This window comes from Engraulis encrasicolus, chromosome 16 (genome assembly GCF_034702125.1).
Source record: "Engraulis encrasicolus isolate BLACKSEA-1 chromosome 16, IST_EnEncr_1.0, whole genome shotgun sequence".
Classification (NCBI taxonomy): domain Eukaryota; kingdom Metazoa; phylum Chordata; class Actinopteri; order Clupeiformes; family Engraulidae; genus Engraulis; species Engraulis encrasicolus.
The window spans coordinates 39,605,424-39,631,923 of record NC_085872.1 but is presented as its reverse complement, the minus strand read 5'-3'; the positions used below and the strand labels follow the sequence as shown (position 1 = coordinate 39,631,923).

Sequence of the window (26,500 nt, the reverse complement as noted above, 5' to 3'; positions counted from 1 at the left end):
TGCCGTCATCCAAGAAATACACACAAACACGCGCGCATGAACACACGCATGCACACAGACACACAAAGGAACAACACATGCAAACCCACACACACACACACAGGCGCGCACAAATGTACACACCTAGAAAACCAGCCAACCTGCCAGCACAGTATGTATTTGTAGGTTTGTGTGACTGACAAACACGCACAGCACACACACACACACACACACACACACACAGGCACGAGCGTATACACACATCCTGTGTGTGTTTCGGACATGAGCCAAGCCAACACCTCCTGCTACCCACCCGTGCTTCATTTTCAATATGCCTCTGCGCGTGCACACACACACACACACACACACACACACACACACACACACACACACACACACACACACACACACACACACACACACACACACACACACACACACACACACACACACACACACACACACACACACACACACACACACACACACACACACACAAATGCTCACAATTCGCATGCATGAAGAGCAACGGGGATAGAGAGAGAGAAAGATAGTGCTTCCCCCACCATTTCTTCCTCTCTCTCACCAGACGTGTCACTTCTTCTCCCCCCATCTCCTTCTTCCTCCCTCCCTCCCTCCCTCTCCCTACCTACCCTCCTTCTCTTGCTTGCTCTTCCTCTCTCCCTCCCTCTCCCTTTCTCCATCTCTCTCTCTCTCACTCTCTCTCTCTCTCACTCACTCTCTCTCTCCACCCTTCCTCCCCTCCTTCTCCCTCTCAACCTTTCCCAGTCCCCGCTGCCATGATCCATGCAGACCTCCCATCTGTCACCAGTGTGGGGCTGGGAGAGAGAATATGCACTGGAGCAGAGGCACACTGCACACGGCTCTGTTGTGCCGTCGAGCTACACAGCCCGCAGAGCGTGGTGAAGAAACACGTCCCTTTCTTACAAACCTACCACACTGATCTTAGTGTGTGCTTACCACTACATCGCCGTGACAAATATCCTAGCTATGTGTGCTAACTTACAAACGGCTATCTACACGAAGCTGTAGCAGGGGCTCAGAGACGAGTCAGAGGCAGTCAGGTTAGCATCTTTGCTGCTAATGCAGGTACTGGCGGTAGGCTACTGTACGTTTGATCTGCCTGAATGTTTTGAAAACACGCTGTGGCGCCTTTTTGTGATCATTGCCGTGTTCCTACAGCACATGATTTTCACCAAGTAACATTTGCTGTGTTGTAAGCCACGATGAACGTAAATGTGTGTGATCGTTTGAGGGGGTAGCATATTTCTTTTTCTTCCTTCAATATTGATCTCTCGATGTTCGTTTTTGTTTTCTGGTATTTTTTTTCTGTGGCACCTGTCCAGCCTATTAGCTTAGCACCAAATGAATCCCGGCTACCAGTGACCTTCAGTACTATCGTGGCACTGAGGTTCTTCTCTTGAAACGGTCCAGTGTCCACCACCATAGTTATTAGCTCTCTGACAATGGAAGGACAATGCTACACCCTTGGTGACACCATGGCTGAAATGATTTCTTCTATAATGCTAAAATGCTACTACTAGCTAGCTAGCCAGCATTTCCTTGGCTAGTAATTCGGGTCAGTGCAGTAAATCAAAGCGACTCCGCAGACCCAGCGAGTATCAAGAGAGTATGTGGAACAGTGCATCAAGCCCCGGCGCGGCGCGGGGGCATCTGGTGGATGCATTAGAGAGCCCTGCAAGCCAGCCAGACTCCCAGCAAATCCACTCTCCTCCACCAAACATGACCCGAGGACTTCCTTAAGCGTGCAAGGCAGGGGCTTGACCTCCTAAGAGTCCCCGCTGTGCGTGTTCATGTTCAAGTGAGATGTAATGGTCTTCATCACGGGCTGATCAGGCTACAATGTTTTGCTTGCCTCTCATTGAGAAGATGACAAGAGGTGTCGTCGTGTAGCCCCATTCTTGCCGGTGATCTTTTCCCACTTAGACTGACAACAGCCGTCGAAACCCTATGTGTGTGTGTGGGACCACAGGACATCACGTACCCCCGCTCTGAAGAGGGACGATGGGAAACACACATGTGCCTGTATCTGTTTCAGTGTGCGTTTGTGTTTCATGGGTGTCTGTCTGTGTTTTGTTGTGTGCGAGACGGAGAAAGAAAGAGACCATGCGAGCATCTGTACACGCCTGTGTGTGAGAGAGGCACCATGTGTCCTTTGATGGTCAATTAATTACACAGGTTCTCATGCAAATTTCCTTCTCTTTCCCTTTTGCGGCTTCTTTTGTTTTCACGGCACGGCGACTGAACAGGTTGTCTTCGTGTGGTGTCAGTATTCTGCGAGAGAGAGAGAGGGAGAGGAGAGGAGAGGAGAGGAGCGCCGAGCTGTGTTCCCTCCCCCATCTCTCCTCTCCCTTTGGTTTCTCTCTCTCTCTCCCTCTCCCTCTCCTGCTCGCCTACCCTCGCTCCTTCCTCGGAGCCTCTCCACAGGATCTAAGAACGGCTCAGCTCAAGTCCTGACACGTGTGCCAAAGGGGGTGGGGTGGGGTGGGGGTGGGGGAGAGGAGGGGGGGGAGAGGGAGAGGGGAAGAGACAGAGGGGGAGGGAAGGCAATATCTCCCGTTCCTGTGGATAAGAAGAGGCTGGGGGAGGGGACGAGAGCAGCGGGGTGGTCTCTCTCTTTCTCTCTCTGTCTCTCTCTCTCTTCGTTCCTCTCGCTTTCTTTTTCTCTCTTTTGGTCTCCCGCTCTCTTCCTCTCTTTCTTTTTTCCCCCTTCTCGTTGAACAGCGTGAGCAGGGCTCTGCTGGTTAAAGTCTGGCTCCAGCACCATGATGCAGCCCTCGCTTGTGTCTTCCTCAGACAAATATGCATGCACAACTGAACACGCACAGTCTCTAAACAAACACACGCTCACATGTACCACCCCCTCCTCTCTGTCTATGCCTCTCTCTCTCTCACACACACACGCAAACACAGACACTCTCACTCTCTCTCTCACACGCGTGCACGCACGCACACGCACACACGCACGCACACACGCACGCACACACAATGCTGTAGGGTGCCTAAAGGTTTTTGACTATGTGTCAGGTTTACCCCTCAAAAAGCACCGAAGACCGAATTTGGTCGTGTAGTGCAAGCACTGGGGTTTGGGTCTGTGCGTCTCTTCAGTCCACCAGACTTGAAAGCCAGTGCACACTCACCGTAAGTATGTATGCCTTTTTGTGTGTGTACTGTGCAAGTGTGTGTTCGTGTTCCTATGTGCATGAGAGTGTGGATTTGTGTGTGCGTGTGTTGTGCGGCTGCCTTGCTTGTAGCCATTCTGGTAAGTCTCATTCTAAGAGACACGAGCAGCAGTACCGGGTCTTCTGTCTATAGCCAGCTGCCACGCTGTCTCATGCATGTTTGGTGCACACACACAGACACAAACACATAGTTTACCTCACAGACAGCACTTCATCACATTGACGGCGAATCTACTCAAGAGAACAGTACACGTCTGCTCATCAAGACACTCAACCAATCATCTTTCTTCGATGGCCCTCTCCACCACTTCCTCCCCTCATCGCCAACACTTTGATCACCAGAGAATACATTACTGTCAACACACCGTGATGCGATGCAAAATGGCGAAGAGTGATAATTAAACTGACTAACAACCTTCCGTCAACCGCGCTTAAGTTTCATAACTAGACTCTAATAAGATTAGTCTCCACTTTGCCAACTGTAAAGAAGCCGAACAGTTGTTTGAGCCAACATCTGTACGCGTGTGCATGTTTGACTACATGTTGAATCTGTGGCTATAGCTGAGCCTGCACTGCCTTTTTGTTTGTCTGTATGTGCGTTCCTGTGTGTACTGTACTATATGTGTGTGTTCCTGTGTTTACGTGTGAGTGTGTGCGTGAGTGTGTGCGTGTGTGTGTGCGTGTGAGTGTGTGCGTGAGTGTGTGCGTGTGTGTGTGCGTGTACCTGCGTGTATGTGTGTATGTGCGTGTGTGCGTGCTCGTGTGCTTGGCGAACATAAATAATGCTAATAACGGTAGCCCCCCTACAAATCAGCTGCACCCCTAAGCCTCATCTGTCCAATAATCAATATGGCTGACAGGCTGCTTGTTGCCTGGGGAACTTCCCTGCTCCTAGTCAAACGCATGAGCTTGGCTGCTCTGCTGCCGCTCGAAAAAGTTCAAGAAAAAAACAATGCTGAGAGGAAAACACGTTTCTGGAACATTCTTGTCTTTGCCTTGAGCACACTTAACACGAGTGGCCGTCTGGACAAGGAAGCGTTGTCTGATACAAATGTCTGATACACGCACAAATTGGAACATTCCTGTCATTCCACGACAAAAAATAGCTAAAACAAGCTAATAGTCTTGTTATTATTTACCACACTGTCATAGTCTCTGGTTTGCGACGTGCATGCTCTACAATCACAGCTAGATTAGGAACCGTTCCAGTAAAAGACTTTAATTATTGTTACAAGTCTTGCGAGACTAGTCTTGCAAAGAAAATCGTCTTCCCTATTCAATCCAATTAGTGACCAACACAGTAAAGCCTACATGTTAGGGGAAAGTTGATGGCTAGTACATTCACAATGGCCTGGCCCAGTTACAACCTAGCCAGGCTGTGCCCTCCTAGTGACACAACACTTTCAGCGTTGCAACTAGTCAGGTCAAGAGCAACGTAAGTACTTTCTGAGTTCCCGAAAATACAGGAACTCCTCCCACTTTGTCGGTAAGCAAACAAATATAAGCAAACCAAGGGAGGCGGGTCAACCATGCCGTTTAGGAAATGTTCATTGTTATGCTCTTGGTCAGACCATGTCTCGAAGAGATTTGAACGTCGATGATAATCAGGCTAGTTACAAGCTGCCCACCAGCTCCTGTCCTCTGCTACGTGTAATACTCCTCTCCTCTGCTCCCTCTTGTTGTTTCTTCCTGCATTAATCTTACTCCCTTTACCCTGCCCCTCCCATCCTCTCATCTCTCAGTCTCTCCTGTCGAGATATGTATTTCATTTCATTTCAATCAGTTTTGTCCGGCTCCTTGTCAACCTATCAACACTAATACCACCTATTTGCCCTTGCTTGCTTGCTTCACATCTCCATTTCTCACTTCCTTCCTCTTTTCCATCCCACGCCCTCCTCTTTTTCTGTGCTCTTCTTTCTTTGCCACCCACCCCCCTTCTCTTCTCTTCTCTTCTCTTCTGCTGCATTTGCCTTGTTGCAGCCACAAAGGGCCCATCGCCATAAATCTAGTCTTTTATTGGTGCTGAGTGTCTCTGGGTGGCTACAGGGGAAAATGAGGAGGGGGAGGGAGTGATAGAGTGAGAAAGAAGAGTGGATAGAGAGAGAGCAAGAGAGAGGGAGGGAAAGAAATGAGAGGGAGAAAGATATAGAGAGTGAGAGAGAGAGAGAGAGAGAGAGAGAGAGGGGTGGGGGAGCAGAGGCTGAAGTAGAGAGGGCACATCTCACCTCTAACAATAAGATAGCATCAGCAGAGCGGATGAAAGAGACTGGGGGAAACGAAAGACAATGAGGGAGAGCAAAATCACAAGGCCAATAAGTGCACAGACCCAATTGGCATTTAACATGCCACAATGTTCTGCATCTGAAGCAGAGGCAGGGACAAAGCCCATGACACAGGGTTGATCCTGTTAGCACGTTTAAGTGCCAGGATGTGTTGTATGGCAAACACAGGGAAATGTTTTTCCCAAATGTCAAAATTCCACCACACCACTCTTCAAGTGTCTGATCATTTGCCATTTCATTTCTGCTAAACCCTCTATACTAGAAAGAGAAAACATCAATTCAGACTGGGTCACGTCAACAGTGGAGCACTCAGAGCTAAAATATCTGAGGCACGCCAGTGTGTTTTTGACCTTCCCGGGGATGCTGCAGGCTGGTGCTTGGATATTAAGCTGAAATATTACAGTGTAGATTTCCGACTCCAAGCCTTTGCTGTTGCTGGGGCAACAACTACCATTTTACTCTGCCTGCCCTGCCCGTCGTACACCATCAGTGTGTAAAATATAGAATTATGGGAGGGGAGGGCGGGCTCAGGGGTAACCAGTGGCAGAGAGAAAATGAAATGTAGCGATGCCATCTCTTATTGATTTCTCCTGACTCTCTAGCTAAAGTGGGGGGACTTAAAAAAGGGATGGATTCTGTCGCATGATGTGTCTTTCTATTATTGTATAAGAGACACTTTTTTCCTATGGAAAATTTCATCCTCAATGCCACTGCTTGCATGACTAATGTATAGGCGGCAGGGCGATCATTATGCCTCCGTTCCGTCCGACGTCTCCATCCAAACAGTCTAATGTGTTGAACTGTAGAACGACTCCTCATCTTTGGGATAATTGCCTAAATGTACCCATTCTAATTTGAGAAGATAATCACTTTTCGGTTATAAATAATTTTCTGTCTTTCATGTAGAAAGATTCCCTACTCATACAGAAATGTTGCTTTACATTATACTACATCTAAACCTTAATACGGAAATCACGTCTCCAGATGGAGAAAGGTGAACTATTGTGTTAAACGCACAGCTACCAGCCAGCTATGGTAAAATGGCAGGGAGAAAACACTAACACTAAACACTGCTTAAACACTTATTTACCTGGCCAGCCGAGGGCTTTGGCCAAGAGTGACGGGACTGAGCTCACCTGTGCGTGCGACTGCATGGCTCCGTACTGCTTCATCAGCAGCATCCTCTTCTGCTCGTCGCTCAGGTGCGCCGTCTGGCCCGGCATGGGCCCCTGCGCCGGAGGTGGCCCCCCGCCCTGCCCCGCTGGGCCCTGCATGTAGGGCATCATGGGGCTCTTGCCCTGACCGGCCATGGGCGGCGTCATCCGTTGGCCCATGTGCTGCTCCATGGTGCTGAAGTGGCTCAGAGGCTTGGTGTTGCTGTAGGACAGCTGCTTGCTGAGGATGCTCTGGGCGGCCATGCTGCTGGCTGGCGTCTGCTGCTGCTGTTGCTGCTGCTGCTGCTGCTGTTGTTGTTGTTGTTGCTGTTGTTGTTGTTGCTGTTGCTGTTGCTGCTGCTGCTGTTGTGGATTCATCATGTTCATGTGATTCTGCTGGAGGTAGTTGTTCATGCCGGGCTTCTGTGGGTTGCCGGCCATGGCTGCCGGCACCATGGCGCTGGACGTGTTGAAGGCTTGCGGGTACATCATGGGGCTATTTGGTTTGTCGGGGTTGAAGGGGCCCCCGTAAGGGCTGGTGGGCGGTCCAGCTGGCGACCAGTTCGGGGCCTGCGACTGCTGCTGCTGCTGGTGCTTCTGCTGCATGAGCTTCAGCCTCTGCTGCTGCTGCGCTGCCATCTGCTTTAGCTGCTCTGCTGGGGAGAGGTCGGCGTTAGGCGGGCCTGGTACCGGCACGGGGACCGGACCCCCACCTCCGCCTGCCCCTCCTCCTCCTCCCCCAGGCCCCGGACCTCCACCGGTTACCGAGGTTGACCCCACAGGCCCGACGGCGGGACCTGTGTTCATCATGTAGCCGCTGCCCGGCCGGGACACCTGCGTCTGCGCCTGGGTGGGCGTCTGGGGCGACTGCGCCACGCAGTTGGCCGGCGACCCCGATGCCATGGCGACAGCCGGCGACTGCTGCAAGGGTTGCTGGGGCGGCGTGGCACTGGCGGCAGTGGCGAAGGGAGGTCCTGAGGACGACGGGCGCACCTGAGGGGACCCCATGGGCATCTGGCTGCCCTGGGCAGGGGGCGGAGGGGCTGGGGCCGGCACAGAGGGGGGAGGGTCCTGGGGGAGGGACGACTGGTTTGGTGGTCGTGTGAAGTCGGCCTCCTTCTTCTCGTCGAAGTCGTCTTCCTCGTTGAACAGGTCGTGCATGTCGTCCTCAGGCACAGTGTTGGCGAGTTCGTCGATCAGCTCCTGGAGCTCCTGATCGTTGAGGTTGAAGTCGGAGAAGAGCTTGTTCTGGTTCGATAGGGCTGTGTCCGCCGACTCCATCCCACCAATGTCGTCCAGAGGCTCTTGCTTCATCTCTTTGAGGAGACCGAAGCTGTCGTCCAGGTCCGACGACCCGTTCAGTTTGATGTCAGGCAGCCCACCATTCTTGCCGAGGTCGTCAGGCCGCCCAGTGATGTGGTTGCTTCCTGCATTTCCATTTCCTGCAATGTTGCTGTTGCCATTGTTGCTGCCCAGGTTTGGCTTGATGTCCATTTGATGCAGAGGTGAGATAGGCGGTACATTGTTGGGCAAGCCCCCCAATGAGTCGAAACCAGGATCTTTCCGTAACCTCTTGTTGTTTGGGCTTGGGGAGTAATTGCCATCACAGATGCCATTCTGGTCCCCATTTAAAGGTGAGCGAGCACTGTCCAGTTTCCTTTTTACCGTTTCTTGAAGCTGTAGGGAAAGCACAAAGAGGAATACGTTTATCAGATTTTATCAATGACTTGAAACATTAAAGATACAGGGTTTTTTGATGCAGCAACACAATGCATTGTGTAATACAGTGATTCCCAAACTGAGGGTCGTGACCCCCAGAGGGGTCGCGGAGGTAATGTAGGGTGGTCGTGAGCATGAGTGACTGTTTGCATAAAACCTTGAATACATATTTTTATAACCTTCCCAGACATTGCTAGTAACAATATTCACTACAGTGGGTAGTACATGTATTTGCCTTTATATTGAAGTTTAGCAAAAAAACATGTTTTTGCATTTGAAAAATAGAAGGTGGGAGGTCGCGAAAATATTCTTAGTCCAAAATGGGGTAGCAGCAGCAGAAGTTTGGGAACCACTGGTGTTTTACATTAAGTTTTACATTAACATTTTAGTAACATTTTAGAGATACATTTTGAGTGAGACAAACAGTTTGCAAATAGTTGACAACATCAATATTTGATTGTTTTTTGTTAAAGGACAGTTATATTTTTCACCAACAACAAGCAACAGACACAAAGTTTCCAATGACAAATATGAGATGCAGTGTAGGGCTGGTTCATGAATCTCTATCCCCACATAACAGATGAACACAAAAGAACAACAAACATACCTTCGCTCTTTCCTAGCATTCCATAAATTACATTTACAGTACCTCAATCATCGAGTTAAAAACAGCCTCCAGTGATGCTTAACTAACGCTCCCTATGGAGCACATCTCACTGTTATGCATGTGTGTGCAGTGTGCATGCATGTGTGTGGCTCTTGCCATCACAATAGGTGCTGCGTGGACTTAAACATCACCCTCTTGAGGGGCAATTAAGGGTATAATTCAAAGCAGAATATCACACCGAGCTTCTCTCTCTCTCTCTCTCTCTCTCTCTCTCTCTCTATCTCTCTCTCTCTCTCTCTCTCTCTCTCTCTCTCTCTCTCTCTCTCTCTCTCTCTCTCTCTCTCTCTCTCTCTCTCTCTCTCTCTCTCTCTCTCTATCTCTCTCTCTCTCTCTCTCTCTCTCTCGGCAAAGAGGGGCAAAAACACCACCTTGTAGCTATTGGCCAACACACCATACTACCACCTCAAGACCCTCGAAATTGGTTGCAGGTAAAACATTGTTCAAATAGCTCTATGGCCCAATCCCAAAGGGCTCGCTACCTTCATCTGGAGGAGTGGGGGAGTAAAAAGGGAAATGAAGTATGGGGTACGAACAGCACACGAAAACAGCGGTTGACCAATTTCCATTGTTCATAATGGCCAAACAGGTTTTTTTTTTACACAAGCAGCTTTTGCTTAATTTTCTCGGTAATTAGGTGCAGGCAGGGCTTTCCACAGGCATCATACGTGTGTGTGTGTGTGTGTATGTGTGTGTGTGTGTGTGTGTGTGTGTGTGTGTGTGTGTGTGTGTGTGTGTGTGTGTGTGTGTGTGTGTGTGTGTGTGTGTGTGTGTGTATGTGTGTGTGTGTGTGTGTGTGTGTGTGTGTGTGTGTGTGTGTGTGTGTGTATGTGTGTGTGTGTGTGTGTCATGGAATGTATGAACACCAACTTCTCTAAAATGTTTATTTATAAATAATTGATACACCAAGCAACTCAATGTCCTTTCCAATAGTGTCAAAACAAAGGCAAAAAATCACCAAGGAAATTGAAGGGGACTAGCTGCGATTGTTGTCCAAGTAGTAGTATAGCTTCCCTGTCCACTAGCCAGACTGTGCCCTCCTAGTGACACCGCACCTTCAGCGTTGCTACTAGTCAGGTCAAGAGCAATGCAAGTACTTTCTGACCTCCCGAAAAATCGGGAACTCACAATCCAATGGAGGCGGGTCAACAATGTCTGGTTTTTAGTCAGCTGTACCTGGGTCCTGTCCTATGCACACGTTATCCATATCTGTGGCAGGGGAGTATGACTGATAAGGCCAGAGCTGCGTAATGAATCAAAGGGAAGATACTGTCATCAGCTGATGGTGAAATCACCTGCTGTCAACGTACAGTACAGTACAAGACATATGGCCAGCGGATTCTGTCCTTGTACGCAAAACCACAAGAACAGGGAAGGTTCGTTTTGATGTTAAATAAGTGTTAGAGAGCAATGGCAAGCTTATAATGATGTCAATGGGGAAAAAAACTCAAGGCAAAGAGGCACTCTTTCACCAGGCTCTCATTTCGACTAGACTGAGTTCACACAAACAGCCAAAGTGGAAGAAGTAGTAGTTCTATGGGGATATCAAAAACCTTGGTACAGTATGTTTGTGTAGGAATGTTTTTATTGGAGTGCACGCTAGTGTTTGTGAATGTGTGTGTGCATGTGTGTGTATGTCAATGTGCTTTGTTGCCAATTAGAGAATACTGATCGCCCACACAGGCTGTTTGATCAGGGCTTGATAGCATGCATCTATGAGTGTGTTTTGTCTGCTTGTGTGCACACATGCGCTCATTACAGGTCAGAAATGAGCCTTGCTCGTATCACTGGCAAATTCCTACAGCCAACTGCAAGATCAGTCTCCCCTTCATATTCAACCCCTCAGGAGAGGTGCGTGTGTGTGTATATTTGCGCATGCATGTGTGTGTGTGTGTGTGTGTGTGTCTGTGTGTGTCTGTGTGTGTCTGTGTGTGTCTGTGTGTGTCTGTGTGTGTCTGTGTGTGTCTGTGTGTGTCTGTGTGTGTCTGTGTGTGTCTGTGTGTGCCTGCTCACACACGTTTGCATGTGTGTTTTACTGTGTGTGTGTGTGTGTGTGTGTGTGTGTGTGTGTGTGTGTGTGTGTGTGTGTGTGTGTGTGTGTGTGTGTGTGTGTGTGTGTGTGTGTGTGTGTGTGTGTGTGTGTGTGTGTGTGTGTGTGTGTGTGTGTGTGTGTGTGTGTGTGTGTGTGCCTGCCTCTGTATCTCATGCATGGCACTCCACTCAGACGTGCCAAATGAAATTCTGAAATAACGAGATTCATGGATCTTTCTCTGCCCTTCTGGGCAATGCATCCTCCCCCTCCTGCTCTCTTCCTCTCCTCCTCCTCTTCCTGCACGTCCTTCATCCCCCTCTCTGTCTATCCCCACGGTGACAACAGGAGTCGGAGCACGTCGGAAAACAAAGACCCATGTTTACTCACTAGCATCATGGACAAAAAAAAGAGCAAAAGATAAGCAAGATACAGACTCAGGGCAGCCATTTTCCTTTCTTTCTTTCTTTCTTTTCATTTTCCTTTCTGTCTACATCATTGGATGTCTCCTCAAGGGTCTTAGCATCTTAGAGCCAGCTCATTTTGGTCGAATGGCAAGGCTGTGTTATTGTTGTTGTGGAGGTGGTGGTCTCCCTCTCTCAGCCCTCTCTCCGTCCTCCGGTGGGTGGGGCGCTGGCTGGGGGTGCTGCATGGCGACACGACGCCTGTCAATATTAATAGCATTCATCATGCCATGAAGACGATTAGGGTGGATGTCACACACCCCCCCCCCCCCCCCTCCCCATAAGACAAGGAAACCTCAACTGATGGCTTCCTTCACCCCAACATGGGAGAGAGAGAGAGCGAAAGGTAGCGGCAGAAAGGTAGACATACCAAGTGAGGGGGAAAGGAGAGAGCAAGAGATAAAGAGAGAGAGAAAGAAATGCCACTCAAACATGCCCCTTGCTCATTTGGTCTTTTTTCTTCCATTTGTCCTCCTATACTGCCTTCCTTCATTCCTTCCTTCCTTCCTTCCTTCCTTCCTTCCTTCCTTCCTTCCTTCCTCCCTTCCCATTCCATTCCATTCCCCAACCCCCTTTCCTTTGCTCTTTCTGTCTTTCGTATTTTGCACCGAGAGAGTAGCAGGTGATTGATGTCAATAATAGCCACCTCCCTCAAAGTAGTCTGCGAATGAAATCTCTCTAATTATGAGTGTTTAGCGCCAGCCGCGTCGTAAAAGCAACCTATAGAGGTGGCTAAACACCGTGCCTCCACGCTCAGCCGTGTAATTACCGCCCGAGCCAGCCCGACAAGCCACCCCGACAACCAGCCCAAGGCTTCAGAGCCGCCGCGGCAAGACAGAGCTCAACACTGGAGAGGAGAGAAGAGGAGAGAGGAGAGGAGAGGAGTAGGGAGAGGAGAGAGGAGAGGAGAGGAGAGGAGAGGAGAGGAGAGAGGGGTTTGAGGAGAGGAGAGGAGAGGAGAGGAGAGGAGTAGGGAGAGGAGAGAGGAGAGAGGAGAGAAGAGGAATGGAGAGGAGAGGAGAGGAGAGGAGAGGAGAGGAGAGGAGAGGAGAGAGGAGCAGATAGGAAAGGAGTAGGGAGAGAGGAGAGGAGAGTAGAGGAGAGGAGAGGAGACAGAGAGATGAGAGAGATGGGAGCAGAGAGGAGAGGAGAGGAGAGGAGAGGAGAGCAGAGGAGAGGAGAGGAGAGGAGAGAAGAGGAGAGGAGAGGAGAGGAGAGGAGAGGAGAGGAGCAGAGAGGAGAGGAGAATGATGTGGAGTGAAAAGGAGGGGCACAGGGACACAGTAGAAAGAATATGTGGAGAAGAAAGAGCACCGTTTGATCCATAAAGCTCTTTCGAACATTAGAGAGAGCGATGGAGACAGACACAGACAAAAAAGAGGGGTAGAAACAGAGAGATATGCACTGAAAGACACAGAAAGAAGGGGAGGAAGGAAGGCAGGAAGGAGGAGGAAGAGAGGAAGAGAAAGACACCACAGTTAGAGGAGGTGGATAACGGAAGGTTGTTTATTTTTTCATCAACTGTGTGTTAAAGCCCTCAGTAGCGCGCACGCACGCACGCTCGCACGCACGCACGCACGCACACACACACAGACACACATAAAGTCACACAGCACATGCGCACAAGACAGGACACACACACACACACGCACACACACATCCTCAAAACACACATGCGCTCTCCCAAAACACACACGCACACAGACACACAGACACACACGTGCTCTCACGCCTGTTACACAGTGAAAGAACACACAGAATGAGCAAAAACAGAGGAAGAGAACAGAGAGAGCACAAGAGAGAAGGGGAGGGGGAGGCGGCGGAGCAGGAGTGGGAGGAGGAGCAGCAGCAGGAGGAGGAGGGGGAGGTGGAGGTAGAGGAGGAGGGGAGAAGAGCTCTTCAGACAGACGGTTGCGCTTTCGTGCGACTGAAGCAGCAGCCCTGGCTCCGAGTCTCACCAACAGCAGAGAGTCATTTGTCAGGAGAGAGAGGGAGAGAGGGAGAGAGGGGGAGAGGGAGAGGGAGAGAGAGAAAAGAAGAAAAAGAAAAGAGAGGGGGGAAGGAGAAAGAGAGAGAGAGAGAGAGAGAGAGAGAGAGAGAGAGAGAGAGAGAGAGAGAGAGAGAGAGAGAGAGAGAGAGAGAGAGAGAGAGAGAAGGGAAAGAAGAATAAGAAGAGAGAGAGAATGAGAGAGAGGGGGGAAAGGAGGGAGGGAGGTAGGGAGGGAGGGAGAGAGAGAGAAACACACCAAGGTGCTGTTGTTATAGCAACCTCCTGCTCTGGTGGCCCCTCCCCCCCAGCCCCTGTGCTGATTGCAGTGGACAGCTTTGCCAATAACGTACAGGAAGCAACCAGCCATGGCTCAACCTCTCTCTCTCTCCCTCTCTCTCTCTCCCTCTCTCTCCCTCTCTCTCTCTTCCTCCACCATCCCCCCTCCTTCTCCCTCTTTCTCCTTATTCCCCTGCCAGAAAAATGACAGTATTTTTTAGAGAAGGCGCTCCATTACAGAGGAGACCAACCTGCACTGATTTTCCACAATCGCCATTTTGGCGGGTGGTTCTTACCGTCTCCTGATAACACAAAAGCCGTATGAAAAAGCAGCGCCGGGAGCAGCACAGTGTCAGGCAGCCATTGTGGCTGTATACAATTAAGCCCCTCCACCTTGGTTAAGCAATTGCCTGCTTTAAAACAACAGTATCCTCATGGCTTTCCAATGACTGTGTTACACTGAAAATGTGACTACACATCTACAGTGCTATCTCCCATCTCTACAACATCCTGCCACCTTGTTTCCACGAAAGTCATCCATTAAGTCATCCATCAATGACGAATCCCTACATCTCTTCCCCTTTCTCCTGTCCTCATCTTCGTTCGGGCCATGCCTCTGTCAGCATCAGTGAAATAAACTAAAGACAGCAGAGGGTAAGACTCCCAAAGACTGGCGACCAATCTCCGGTATTACCAATCTATTCACACGATCATTGCCCTTTCACTCGTTGTGACCTCCGCTCGGCTCCCTACCTGCACCTGCACCCCGCACCACACACCTCCCACACGCTCACCGCGTTGTCTGAAGCAAAGCCAGTCATCTCTAGAGCTGCACGGTCGCCCAGGCAGCCTCTGACCTTGCGGTCACCTTCACACACCCCTCTCCATATTAGCACGCCGCTAGGCTACTACCATACGCCGCAAACAAACGCACTGCACACTGCCAGGTGCATTCTCATGCTCATCACTGCAATGACAGTGAATTCCCAAGACGGTACACCTCCAGGACGCCTGGAAAGTAGGACACAGTCTCAGATGCTAATGACAATAATCCCGATTGTCTGTTGCCGTGGATTTTGATGGATGAGGGGCTTTCATCGAGCTCCAAAATCAGGTGAAAAACTGCTTGTTGTGATCCCCCGACTAAGTGGTATAATCCGAAAAAAAAAATTCGGGTACTAACATATATGGCTAATAGTTTTATGTAAATGCTTACAAGTATGAGGTCTACTTCAGTTTTTAGTGGATGGATTGGAATTGCTGAGTGCAACAACAGCCACTGGCCAGTAAAGCCTGATGTTGCGTGTATACCACGTGCGACCTGCGCGACCCAGGTACCTTAGCTGAGGTCGTTGAGGAAGCCTTGAATTTGCTTTATTCGCTCTGGACGTGACATTGACATGTTTGATTTAGCTAATCACATAACGGCTCTGGCTTGACAGCCTGGGACATTCAGAGATATGAACATTTCAATTGCTTTTTGCCGAACCGCGTCATAGCTCACTACCATTAATATTAGCTTGAGTTTAATCGTTGAATTTCACTCTGGTCGCTCAGTTCGCTTTGCTCCTGGCGAATTCGCTCTGGTCGCTCACCCTCCATAGAGAAACAATGATTTCCGCCGCTTAGTTAGTGTAGGTCGCTCTTGGTGTACACAAGGCATTATCAGAGAGAGTAGAGAGAGAGAGGTTCCATTGGCCCATTGTTTCCTGGTTCTATTATTGCCCCCTTTAGGCAGACCTAGGCAGACCTAAGGACTGTTCTATTCAATGTAGGAGCATTATGACACGCCCCTTTAGGCAGACCGGAACCTGGTCATGTTAGGTGCCCATAGAAACCTATTATGTTGGCATATCTCTATACTTAAAGAATCTCTGGCATTATGGTCCAGAACATGAAGACGCCACCAGTACCGTAGTCCGGAAATGAAACTGCCTATTCAATTGCCGTCAGGGCTACGCTGGTACACACACACACACACACACACACACACACACACACACACACACACACACACACACACACACACACACACACACACACACACACACACACACACACACACACACACACACACACACACACTGGGAAGCCGACGGGAGGGACAAAGGGGTCAGTTGTCCCAGACCCAGGGAGAAAGGGGGCCCAAAATTGGGTCCTCGTTACATTGAATGTATTTAGTAGGGGGCCCTTTTCGTTGATTTTGTCCCGGGCCTGTCCAAAGCTGTCCACGGCCCTGTATACACATACACATACTGTAGATTGACATGCACACGCATATGCACGCACACACACACCATAGTGGAGTGAAATGAAGTCGATGCATTTGTTTGAGGACATACAAACACAGCAGAATGGTGGCGGATGTATATCCTTCCTCCTCGTGCTCGTCCACACGTGTGTGTGTGTGTCCATACGTGTGTGTGTGTCCAGACGTGTGTGTGTGTGTGTGTGTGTGTGTGTGTGTGTGTGTGTGTGTGTGTGTGTGTGTGTGTGTGTGTGTGTGTGTGTGTGTGTGTGTGTGTGTGTGTGTGTGTGTTTGTGTGTGTGTGTGTGTGTGTGTTTTTCCTGGCTAATCCACAGGTCTGGAAGCACATGTGTGGGTTGGATAGGGGATGTTTAGCACTGTGTTTTAAATTTCCCAGAGAAAATGTAAAGGGGAGAGAGAGAGAGAGCGAGAGAACGAGAGAGCGAGAGAGAGAGAGAGAGACAGACAGACAGACAGACAGACAGACACAGCGGCGCGTGCGTGCGCGTACCCCTTTCTTACAATCACCTCTCATGTGGCAGTTAATGTTAATGTTAACAAAGAGCAGTTTATAATTACCGCTTATGATGTTAAAGAGTATACAGGATGATTGTGTAATGGTGAAAGGCGAGAAGACACCCAGATAGAAGAGGAGAGAGAGCATGAGAAGGAGGAAGACGGAGAAAGAGAGAATGTTTATGTATGTTTTGTTTATGTATGCGTGAAGATGTGTGTGTGTGTGAGCGAGTGAATGTGTGGGTGAATGAGTGAGTGTTTGAGTGTGTGTGTGTGTGTGTGTGGTGCCTGGGTTCATCAGACTGTGAAATGAGCTCATTATGGCAAACGGCCCTTTAATTAACAGGGTGAGAGCAACACACACACACACACACACACACACACACACACACACACACACACACACACACACACACACACACACACACACACACACACACACACACACACACACACACACACACACACACACACACACACACACACACACACACACACACACACACACACACACACACACACACACAATCAAATTAGATCCACTTCCAACGCTTAATGTGTGGGAATAGGAAAAAAATACTGAAATATTTATATTCTTGTCCACAAATATAGTCGGTTCTGCACCGATAATGAATGGAATGAGAGATACATTTATGGCCGTCATTCTAAATGACAATAATGAGATTCAAACACCTTTTTATTTGTCACCTTTTTATTCTTCCTTTAAACCTACATTTCAATTTGTATTAGGATTCTTTAGTATACCACGAAGAAGTACATTTTAAGGGTAAATTATCAGGAGGCGATTTTCATCGTCAGCTAGGCAAATCATTCTTGTTGACTACTCAACCTTTTCCACAACATCGCTATGAAATGCAGCTAACCTCTTTGAAATCACACAAATCTTATCATGCATTCATTTACTCCATGATGTAACCAATAATACTACTCAGTGGACTTCTCTGAAAGCGTTGGATTAATAACAACAATTTCCCTTTTCAGTGCATAGGTGTGTGTTAACCAACCAATGCAGATCAGGCAACAGGAACAATCACTAATACCCTGGCGAAAACCAGAGGGGTATATGAAGACGCTGGCTCAGGAGTAAACCAGGTTAAGTTAAGAGGTAAATCCTTTAATAGAAGAGCTTGGAGCATCCAGGCTGTTATTCTATTAGATGATTTACCTCTCAACTTGGCTGATTAAGATTGGCTGCATTTCACATCCTTCCATAGTCAAGGAAAACAAGGGTGTTGACATCAGATCTACCCAACATCTCAGTTGTCTTCACTCTCAGCACATTGTGTTATGAGTGTAAACATAGCTGTGCCGGGCAAAATGGAGTCTTGCGTCCAGTGAGATGGCTGGCATCAGGTGGCATATGAACACCCTTTAACCCCCCCGGCAACAAAGTTCACTCCCTTTCCAAGTTCATCCCGTACTCCGCTACCCTTCCCTATTCCTTCCTGTTCCCCTCACACAACCACTCTTCTCTCTCTCCCCTTTTTCCCTTCTCCCTGCCCACCCTCCTCCGCCAGAGATTCGTTCCTGTCTGTGGGACATACGGATTTAAAAATAAACCTCAACGCAGTGTTCCGGTCTCTCTCTCTCTCTCTCTCTCTCTCTCTCTCTCTCTCTCTCTCTCTCTCTGTATCTCTCTGTCTCTCTCTCTCTCTCTCTCTCTCTCTCTCTCTCTCTCCTGTCTCTCTCTCTCTCTCTCTCTCTCTCTCTCTCTCTCTCTCTCTCTCTCTCTCTCTCTCTCTCTCTCTCTCTCTCACACACACACATACATTCTCTCCCTCATAAAACTAATCACAAGCCATTGTCTGATAAACAGCTTAAGTGTGTCTTAATGTGCTTTTCGCATGTGAATAATCAAAGGCACACATCTCAATTCTGTGTGTATAGAGTGGAGATGAGAGTGGAGTGAGAGAGAGAATCGGATGACCCAACATTAGCAGCGAGTGAGTAGCAGTATTCGGGCATTACGATACTGAGATAGAGCGGCAGACAGAAAGAGAGACAGAGAGAGAAGACAGGCAGAGACTGGCTGGAAGAGAGAAAGAGAGAGAGAGAGAGACAGAGAGAGACAGAAAGAGAGACAGAGAGAGTGAGTCAGAGACAGAGAGAGACACAGAGAGACATAGAGAGACAGAGAGAGAAGACAGGCAGAGACTGGCTGGAAGAGAGAAAGAGAGAGAGAGAGAGAGAGAGAGAGAGAGAGAGAGAGAGAGAGAAAGAGAGAGAGAGAGAGACAGAGAGAGACAGAAAGAGAGACAGAGAGAGAAGACAGGCAGAGACTGGCTGGAAGAGAGAAAGAGAGAGAGAGAGAGACAGAGAGAGACAGAAAGAGAGACAGAGAGAGAAGACAGGCAGAGACTGGCTGGAAGAGAGAAAGAGAAAGCAGGGTGTTAATGCGCGCAGCTTCCGCTCGTCGAGCATTCCTGCCTCCTCCTAAACGACACTAAACACGCCCTCCCACCCTCGCTACGCTCCTTCCTCTACTCAACTCACCAAGGATGGATTACTGCAATGGCCTACCGGGCCCAGGCCCAGGGGCCCATGAGTCCAGAGGGCCCTGAAGCCCAATCCTCTAAATTTCCATTCTCATGTTGTGTAAAATCACACTTTTAACAACTCTATTTTCACATATTTTCAGAGGGAAAACACCTGAATGCCCAACAATATAGGGTCTCTAACATCTGGAGGGGGCCCTTTCTTGTTGTCTGGCCCAGGGGCCCATGGAGTCATGATCCGTCCCTGCAACTCACCCATATCGCCCCACCTCTCCCTCCTTCTCTCGCTCTCTCTCTCTCTCTGTATGTGTGTCTCTCTCTCTCACTATATCTCTCTCCATCTTCCTCTCTCTGTGTCTCTCTATTCCTTTCTCTCTCCTTCTCGATCCCCTGTTAATGGGCCTCTGTTTAAACACAGGCTGTGTTAGCGCTGCAGCGGCTGCCTGCGTGTTAAACACAGCCCCTGAAATCCTACGCCAATCCAATAAAGGCATCAGCCGCCCAGGGAGAACAGGCAATTACTACAGCCCTGCCTACACCACTGAGAGAGAGAGGGAGAGGGAGAGAGGGGGGGGGGGGGGGGTGGGGGGGTGGGGGGGGGGGGGGGGGGGGGGGGGGGGGGGGGGGGGGGGGGGGGGGGGGGGGGGGGGGTGTGGTGGGGGGGGGGGGGAGGGGGGGGGGGAGTGGGGGGGGGGTGGGGGGGGGGGGGGAGAGAGGGGAGAGAGAGAGAGAGAGAGAGAGAGAGAGAGAAAGAGAGAGAGAGGAGAGCGGGGATAAAAAAGAAAGACAACGATATATACGTAGAGTGGAGCAAAAGAGGAGGTATGGTAGGAGTCTAACTGAGGCTCAAGCGTTTGAAGACGAGAAGGAAAAAAAAAGCCCCAGTGAAGTGGGGATGGTGATGATAAAGAGGAGTCAGAAGGGCCCAGGGCGGACTGCGGGGGGCTGAGGGGGCTGAGGTGAGGCGTGCAGCAGACACAAAGAGGGGAGTGACAGAGGCAGGGTGGGGACTGGGTGGAGGGGGGAGAAGAGATGAATTCGGAGTGGCGAGCCGAACAATGGAGCGCTGCCGACCCCCAAGCCAGATCTCCGGCACGGGGCACACGCCTCTGTTTCCGCAAGGGTGGGCCCTTCTCTAGTCTGCACATGGAGACAGACTGTCGGGCACACACACACGCACACACACACACAAACGCACACACACACACACACGCGCACACACACACACACACACACACACAAACACACGCAAACACACACACACACAAGCAAACACACACACACACACGCGTGCACACACACACACACACCACTTGCCCACTGTGTCCCTGCATCCTGAGTCCACCCAATCATGTGACACCCACCCACACACAAACACAGTCATATACTACTCAAATACCAGCACACAGAGTCTGACTTATCCTGGGCTAGCCCAAGGACAACACTCACACCCAGTCAGTCGCTTCCACACCCGCCCGCCAATGTCTCCAGACTCTTCACACAGACCCGCCCCGTGTTTTGTTTTTGTACACCAAGTCACCAACACAACTTCCCTCATCAGAGCGACATAACAAATCTGGGGTGCATTTCTGGAAAGCGTCGTTGTTAGCAGTTAGCAACTTCTGTAGTTGCCAATGGGAAATTGCATTGCAACCCAAAAAGTAGCTAACATAGTTAGCCACTACGCTTTCCAGAAATGCACCCCAGCTTCCCTCTTCTGTAGTCTGTGCCACCTGCTAAATCTCCCCTAAAACCTTGTGCAGGGGCCTTGTTAGCATGCTAATGTGGCTAATGGGCTCTTTGTTACTGTACGTGGTGGCAGTGGCGGGGGGTAAAGAAGAAGAAAAAAATGGAGCTGCTGCCGCTGCTCCTGTCGGATGCTAATTATGTGGATCTGCTTCCTCTCAAATGAGCCATTACACACAGGCATGCCAGCTGATATCTGCGCGCACACAGACACACACGCACGCACACGCACACACGTACGCACGCACGCACGCACGCACACGCGCACACACACACACACACATACACGCACACACACACACACATGCAAACACACACACATACACACGCAAATACGCAAACACGCAAACACACACGCACACACACACACGCACGCACGCACGCACACGCACGCACACACACGCACACACACCTTGAAGGGCTCTTTCCAAATGTGCGCACACACGCAAGCATGCGCACACACACACGCAAGCGTGCGCAAGCACACACACACACACACACACGCACACACACACACAGACACAGATACACAGACTCACACGCAGACACACACACAGACACACACACGCACAGACACACCAAACAGGGAGAGGAGAAAAGTGAGGAGGAGGAGGAGGAGGCACTGATGTAAGGAACAAAGCTATCATGAACAATCTCTCCCCGCCCCTCCCAAACCCCTCCGGCTCCATATAGTCACGCTGTCATGTGCCAAAGACACCACCAGGTTTTTAACACATTTGCACATAGCATAGAAAACACACAAAAATGTAAAAAAGCAGCACCATGAAAAACATACTGACACTAACCCTCCATGAGCACACATTCACATACGTATTTGCTAATGGCCACCGGCGAAATTGGAAGGCTACCAAGGCTTTACAGCCACGGCTAAATCATACCGCCCAGACCAGATGGATACATGCACAAATTCACACAAAAAACACACAATAGACACACACACACACACACACACACACACACACACACACACACACACACACACACACACACACACACACACACACACACACACACACACACACACACACACACACACACACACACACACACACACACAGACGCAAATGCACGCACATAGAACACAAACACAAACACACTGACACACACACACACGCACGCACGCACACACACAATCGGTCTGTTTGTGTGTGTGTGTGTGTGTGTGTGTGTATGTGTGTGTGTGTGTGTTGTCTGTACCATCAGCAATTTCAGAAGTGCTGACATAGCAAAAGAAGGGTAAGAGAGAGAGAGAGAGAGAGAGAGAGAGAGAGAGAGAGAGAGAGAGAGAGAGAGAGAGAGAGAGAGAGAGAGAGAGAGAGCAAGTGGGAGAGAGAGAGAGAGGAGACACTCCCTCTCTGACTCTCCCTCCATCAACAAACACATGCTGTGGTGGGCCAGCCTGGCAGAGGAAGCAGTGACTAGTGGCTGAAAAATGAGAGAGAGGGGGAGAATGAGCTAGAGAAGAGAGAGAGGGAGAGAGAGAGAAACAGAGAGAGAGAGAGAGAGAGAGAGAGAGAGAGAGAGAGAGAGAGAGAGAGAGAGAGAGAGAGAGAGAGAGAGAGAGAGAGATACATAGCGAGAAATATATAGAGAGATGGAGAGAAAGAGAGTGAGAGTGGAAGCCAGAGCGAGACAGAGAGAGAGAGAGAGAGAGAGAGAGAGAGAGAGAGAGAGAGAGAGAGAGAGAGAGAGAGAGAGAGAGAGAATGAAGGCATGCAGCAAAAGAGCAAAGAGGCAAAAGAAAGACTGGATGAGGAAAGAGAAATGGGAGGATTTACAGAGGATTTAGCATTGGTGTTCTTCTCTCAAGCACATTTAGGCTCACTTTCTGGGGTGCTTAGCACACTATAACTCGCTAAACCAAGCTGCTAAAATACTAATGAATAGTTCACAGCAGAGGAGTTTCCATGCATCACTGATAGCAAGGAAACACAAACAAACAAACACAACAAACAAAAAATAGAAACAGAAAAATCATCCCTGGTAGAACACACACGCACACGCACACGCACGCACACACACATGCACACACACACACACATGCACACGCACACACACGCACACGCACACACACACGCACACACACACACACATGCACACGCACACACACGCACACGCACACACACGCGCACGCGCACGAACACGCACACGCAGGTAAATTGTGGTAAATTCTGAGCCTATCTGTACTGTACGTGTGAAGTCAGTCAGTGTGGAGTTTCTGGAGTTACCCGGCCGGCAGCGCCCTCACCACAGTGTTGTCTAGTGCCTGAGCAGCCCTAACCACGGCCTTCACCACTACCACACCTTCACAGGCTGCAGGAGGAGGCGGTTTGCACCTCTCTGTAATTTCACCGTCTGCTCTGCACTGCTTTGGTGACGGGTTTCACAATCTTAAGTGCAGAGCGCAGGCAGGGACAGTCGCAGCAAAGGTGTGAGACAGGCTTCCGTGAGAGGGCAAGTGAAGAGTATACACCAATGATACAGCAAGTAAGATGTAGACCTCCTTGGTATACACAGACACAGCTGACTCAAGGGAAGCGGCAGAGGCCTCAAACGTAAACCCCACATCAGTGTCTGTCCGGCATGGTTATGAGAGCAGAGATTTTTGAGAACTCTTCCGATATCTTTTAGTTTAATTATTTATTAAATCAAATCATGCACTTCCTAATCGCATCACGTCAAGTTTCGTGGGATAGCCTTATCAAAACCAGCCTTCTCGCCAATGCTCTGCTACTCATGGGACATGAGGAAGGACTTGGAAACTTGGAAAAATATCTCGACAGATGTGATGGCAGCAGCAGCAGTAGCAATCAGTGAGATGAGTGAGTCCACTGCAGAGAGAGTAGAGAGAGAGAGGTTCCATTGGCCCATTGTTTCCTGGTTCTATAATGGCCCCCCTTAGGCAGACCTAGGCAGACCTAAGGACTGTTCTATTCATTGTAGGAGCTTTATGACACGGCCCTTTAGGCAGACCGGAACCTGGTCGCGTTAGGTGCCCATAGAAACCTATTATGTTGGCATATCTCTATACTTAAAGAATCTCTGTCCACTGTTTCTACTCGGAAAGACAAATGCCCACGTCAGGAGAAACTGGCAGCTACCCGAAGATATAACTGTAAAAATTAGTGCAGATACAAGTGTTTTTTTTTTCATTCAAATATTTTACTTGGAAGTAACTGGACTTTCTTCTTGGGGCGTGAAAACAAATTTAGTTCTTCCATTTTAATTTGAAGAATCGAACAGTGCATATGTAAACAACAAATGCTCTATCCGTTTGTAGAACAAAAAGCTTTTGATTGGAAATAAAAACAACCCTTGATTAGCTTGTACTATTTTTTGAACCATTTTATGTACAAGGAAGCGGTTCTCACCTACTGAAAGCTGTGAATTTCACCTTTTAAATGAGCTAAGGTGTAGGTCTAATACAAACAATTCTGTGACTGTCCAAAAAAAGGTAAAAAATTGTCTGCATTGCTGTCACTCTACCGCCACAATTCCAAAAACAGCTTGGCATTCAATGTGTTAAGATCAGAGGGTTGCAGGTTTGAATCCCACCCCTACCTCCCCTACACATCCATCCATGGCTGAAGTGCCTTTGAGCAAGGCACCTAACCCCACTTTGCTCCAGGGATTGTAATTAATACCCTGCAAATAACTGAGTCGCTTTGGATAAAAGCGTCAGGTAAATTTAATGTAATGTAATGTAATGTAACATGTTGGGATTATACATACGGGCCATCTCTGATACACACCTCTCAAGTATAGCTTGGGTTGTTCATATTGCAGTGCCCAGACCAAGATATTTGACAGTCATATACTAGCGATAGACAGAGAGAAAGAAAGCAAGTGATAAAGAAGACCTATACTGTAAGTCACAGGTTGGTCCTTGTGGCTGAGCATCTATTCCTAGAAGCACACATAGATAGACAAACAAGACACCATCAGTCAATAACTTTGACAACTTCCAGTTCCTGGGCTTCACTATTCTGACACATAAATAGAGTGACACTTTTTTCCTCTCACCTCCCTCTTTTTTTAACCTCTACCTACATGTCCCATCTTGTTACCACCAAAAGTGTTTTGCCACCAAGTTTCCACCTGCTATGTCACCCTCTTCCCTCCATCCTCCTCCTCCTGTCCTCGCCCCTTCCTCCATAGCTCCAGCGACAGACCGTCGGACTCTTCCATAGGCTTTCCTATTTATAGGCATCATAACTTCCAGTTCCTGGTGTGGCTGCCACACGGTGAAAATGGAGAGAATTAGACAGGGGAGAAGAAAGAAAGAGATGGGGGAAAAAAATATAGAAAGAGAGAACGTGAGAGAGAGAAAATGTGTAGTGTGTAAGTTATGTTAAACAACGGGGGAGGACAGGAAGTGAGTGGGATGAGTTTTGAGAGACTAGGCGGATTTATGCATTACTCTTGTAAACCAAATAGTCTCTTTCACCCTCTGCTCCCTTCTTTTACTGGATACAAAAAAAGAGAAGAGAAGAACGGAGAAGAGAAGGGCGATGGGCATTCACCACTGCTCCACACAATTGCTCCACATTTGTCATAGCCTTACTTAGGGCAGCTCGATTATGGAAAACATCAATATCACGATTATTTCAGTCAATATTGATATCACAATATTTTTCAAAAACAATATTTTTAAAAGAAAAATAATTGTGCCAATTCACAATAATCCCTCCCTTCAGCAGTGTGAGTGGAGAGAGCCATAGACACACACAGTGGTGTTCTGCAGGAGTGTTGGGTAGCAATTCTGCTCTGTGTTCGCAATGGCTCAAGAGGAGGGGAATGTATTTGCATGTAGCAAAGCCTACCTTTTGGCATTATAGACAAAAATAAAATAAAAAAATGGTTTCAGCTCGATATTATGAAATCTGATATCGTTTGACAGCAATATTGACATCACAATATAAATTCGATATATTGCACAGCCCTAGCCTTACTGACATATGAACATGTTAAAGCCCCCAATGTTACATACTGTACATTCCATATCTCAAGGCCGTCATCTGAACACACAGACCAAACGTCTGCACTTCATGCTCCAGGCCGTCTGTTGACAATATCAACAAGGATACTTAGCCCTGTTAATTCCCCCAAGTGCTCCAGTAACACAGTAGCATGTACAGAATACGGAAAGCAAACCATGCTGATAGCAGTGCAACGTTTACCTATTTAAACGCATTTCAACGTCTAAGACTGTGATTTCACTTTATGTTATGTGCTGTGCTATCCACTGATTGTTCTTGATGCTACTGTTGCACATGTGAATACACATGTGAATTGCACACCATTCTCAGTATGGCCCCTGGTAAGTCTCAAAGCCAACAAAAGGCCAACGATGCTACTGTCTAAGGAACAGTATTTGACCCCCATCATCTTGTCTGCATACATTGTGAGTCCACCAGGTACACAATAAATCAAAAGCTACATTGTGATGATGTACAAAAACAGTCTATCCACTCTTCTACCCACTGCTCTATTTGACCTTAGAATAGCTGACATGAGCTTAGCAGTGGTGCATGATCTTGTGGTGACACACCTGGCCAGATGGGTGGATTGGGCTTCTTCCAGCATGCCACAGGTCACAGGATCTGGAGAAGCAGTAGCAGTGGTGTGGACTTGCCTGATTATCATCGACTTTCAAATCTCTTCGAGACTTG

At 48.8% G+C, this 26,500-nt stretch overlaps 1 protein-coding gene across 1 annotated transcript in view; it reads right to left on the bottom strand.

Moving 5' to 3' along the window:
- The window catches only part of maml3 (mastermind-like transcriptional coactivator 3), a 152,855-nt gene that overhangs the window by 64,304 nt on the left and 62,051 nt on the right, over positions 1-26,500 (bottom strand). Inside the window, exon 2 of the mRNA XM_063219580.1 lies at positions 6,622-8,316. Within this exon, the coding sequence (XP_063075650.1) occupies positions 6,622-8,316 (1,695 nt within the window). The remainder of the gene's footprint in view (positions 1-6,621; positions 8,317-26,500) is intronic.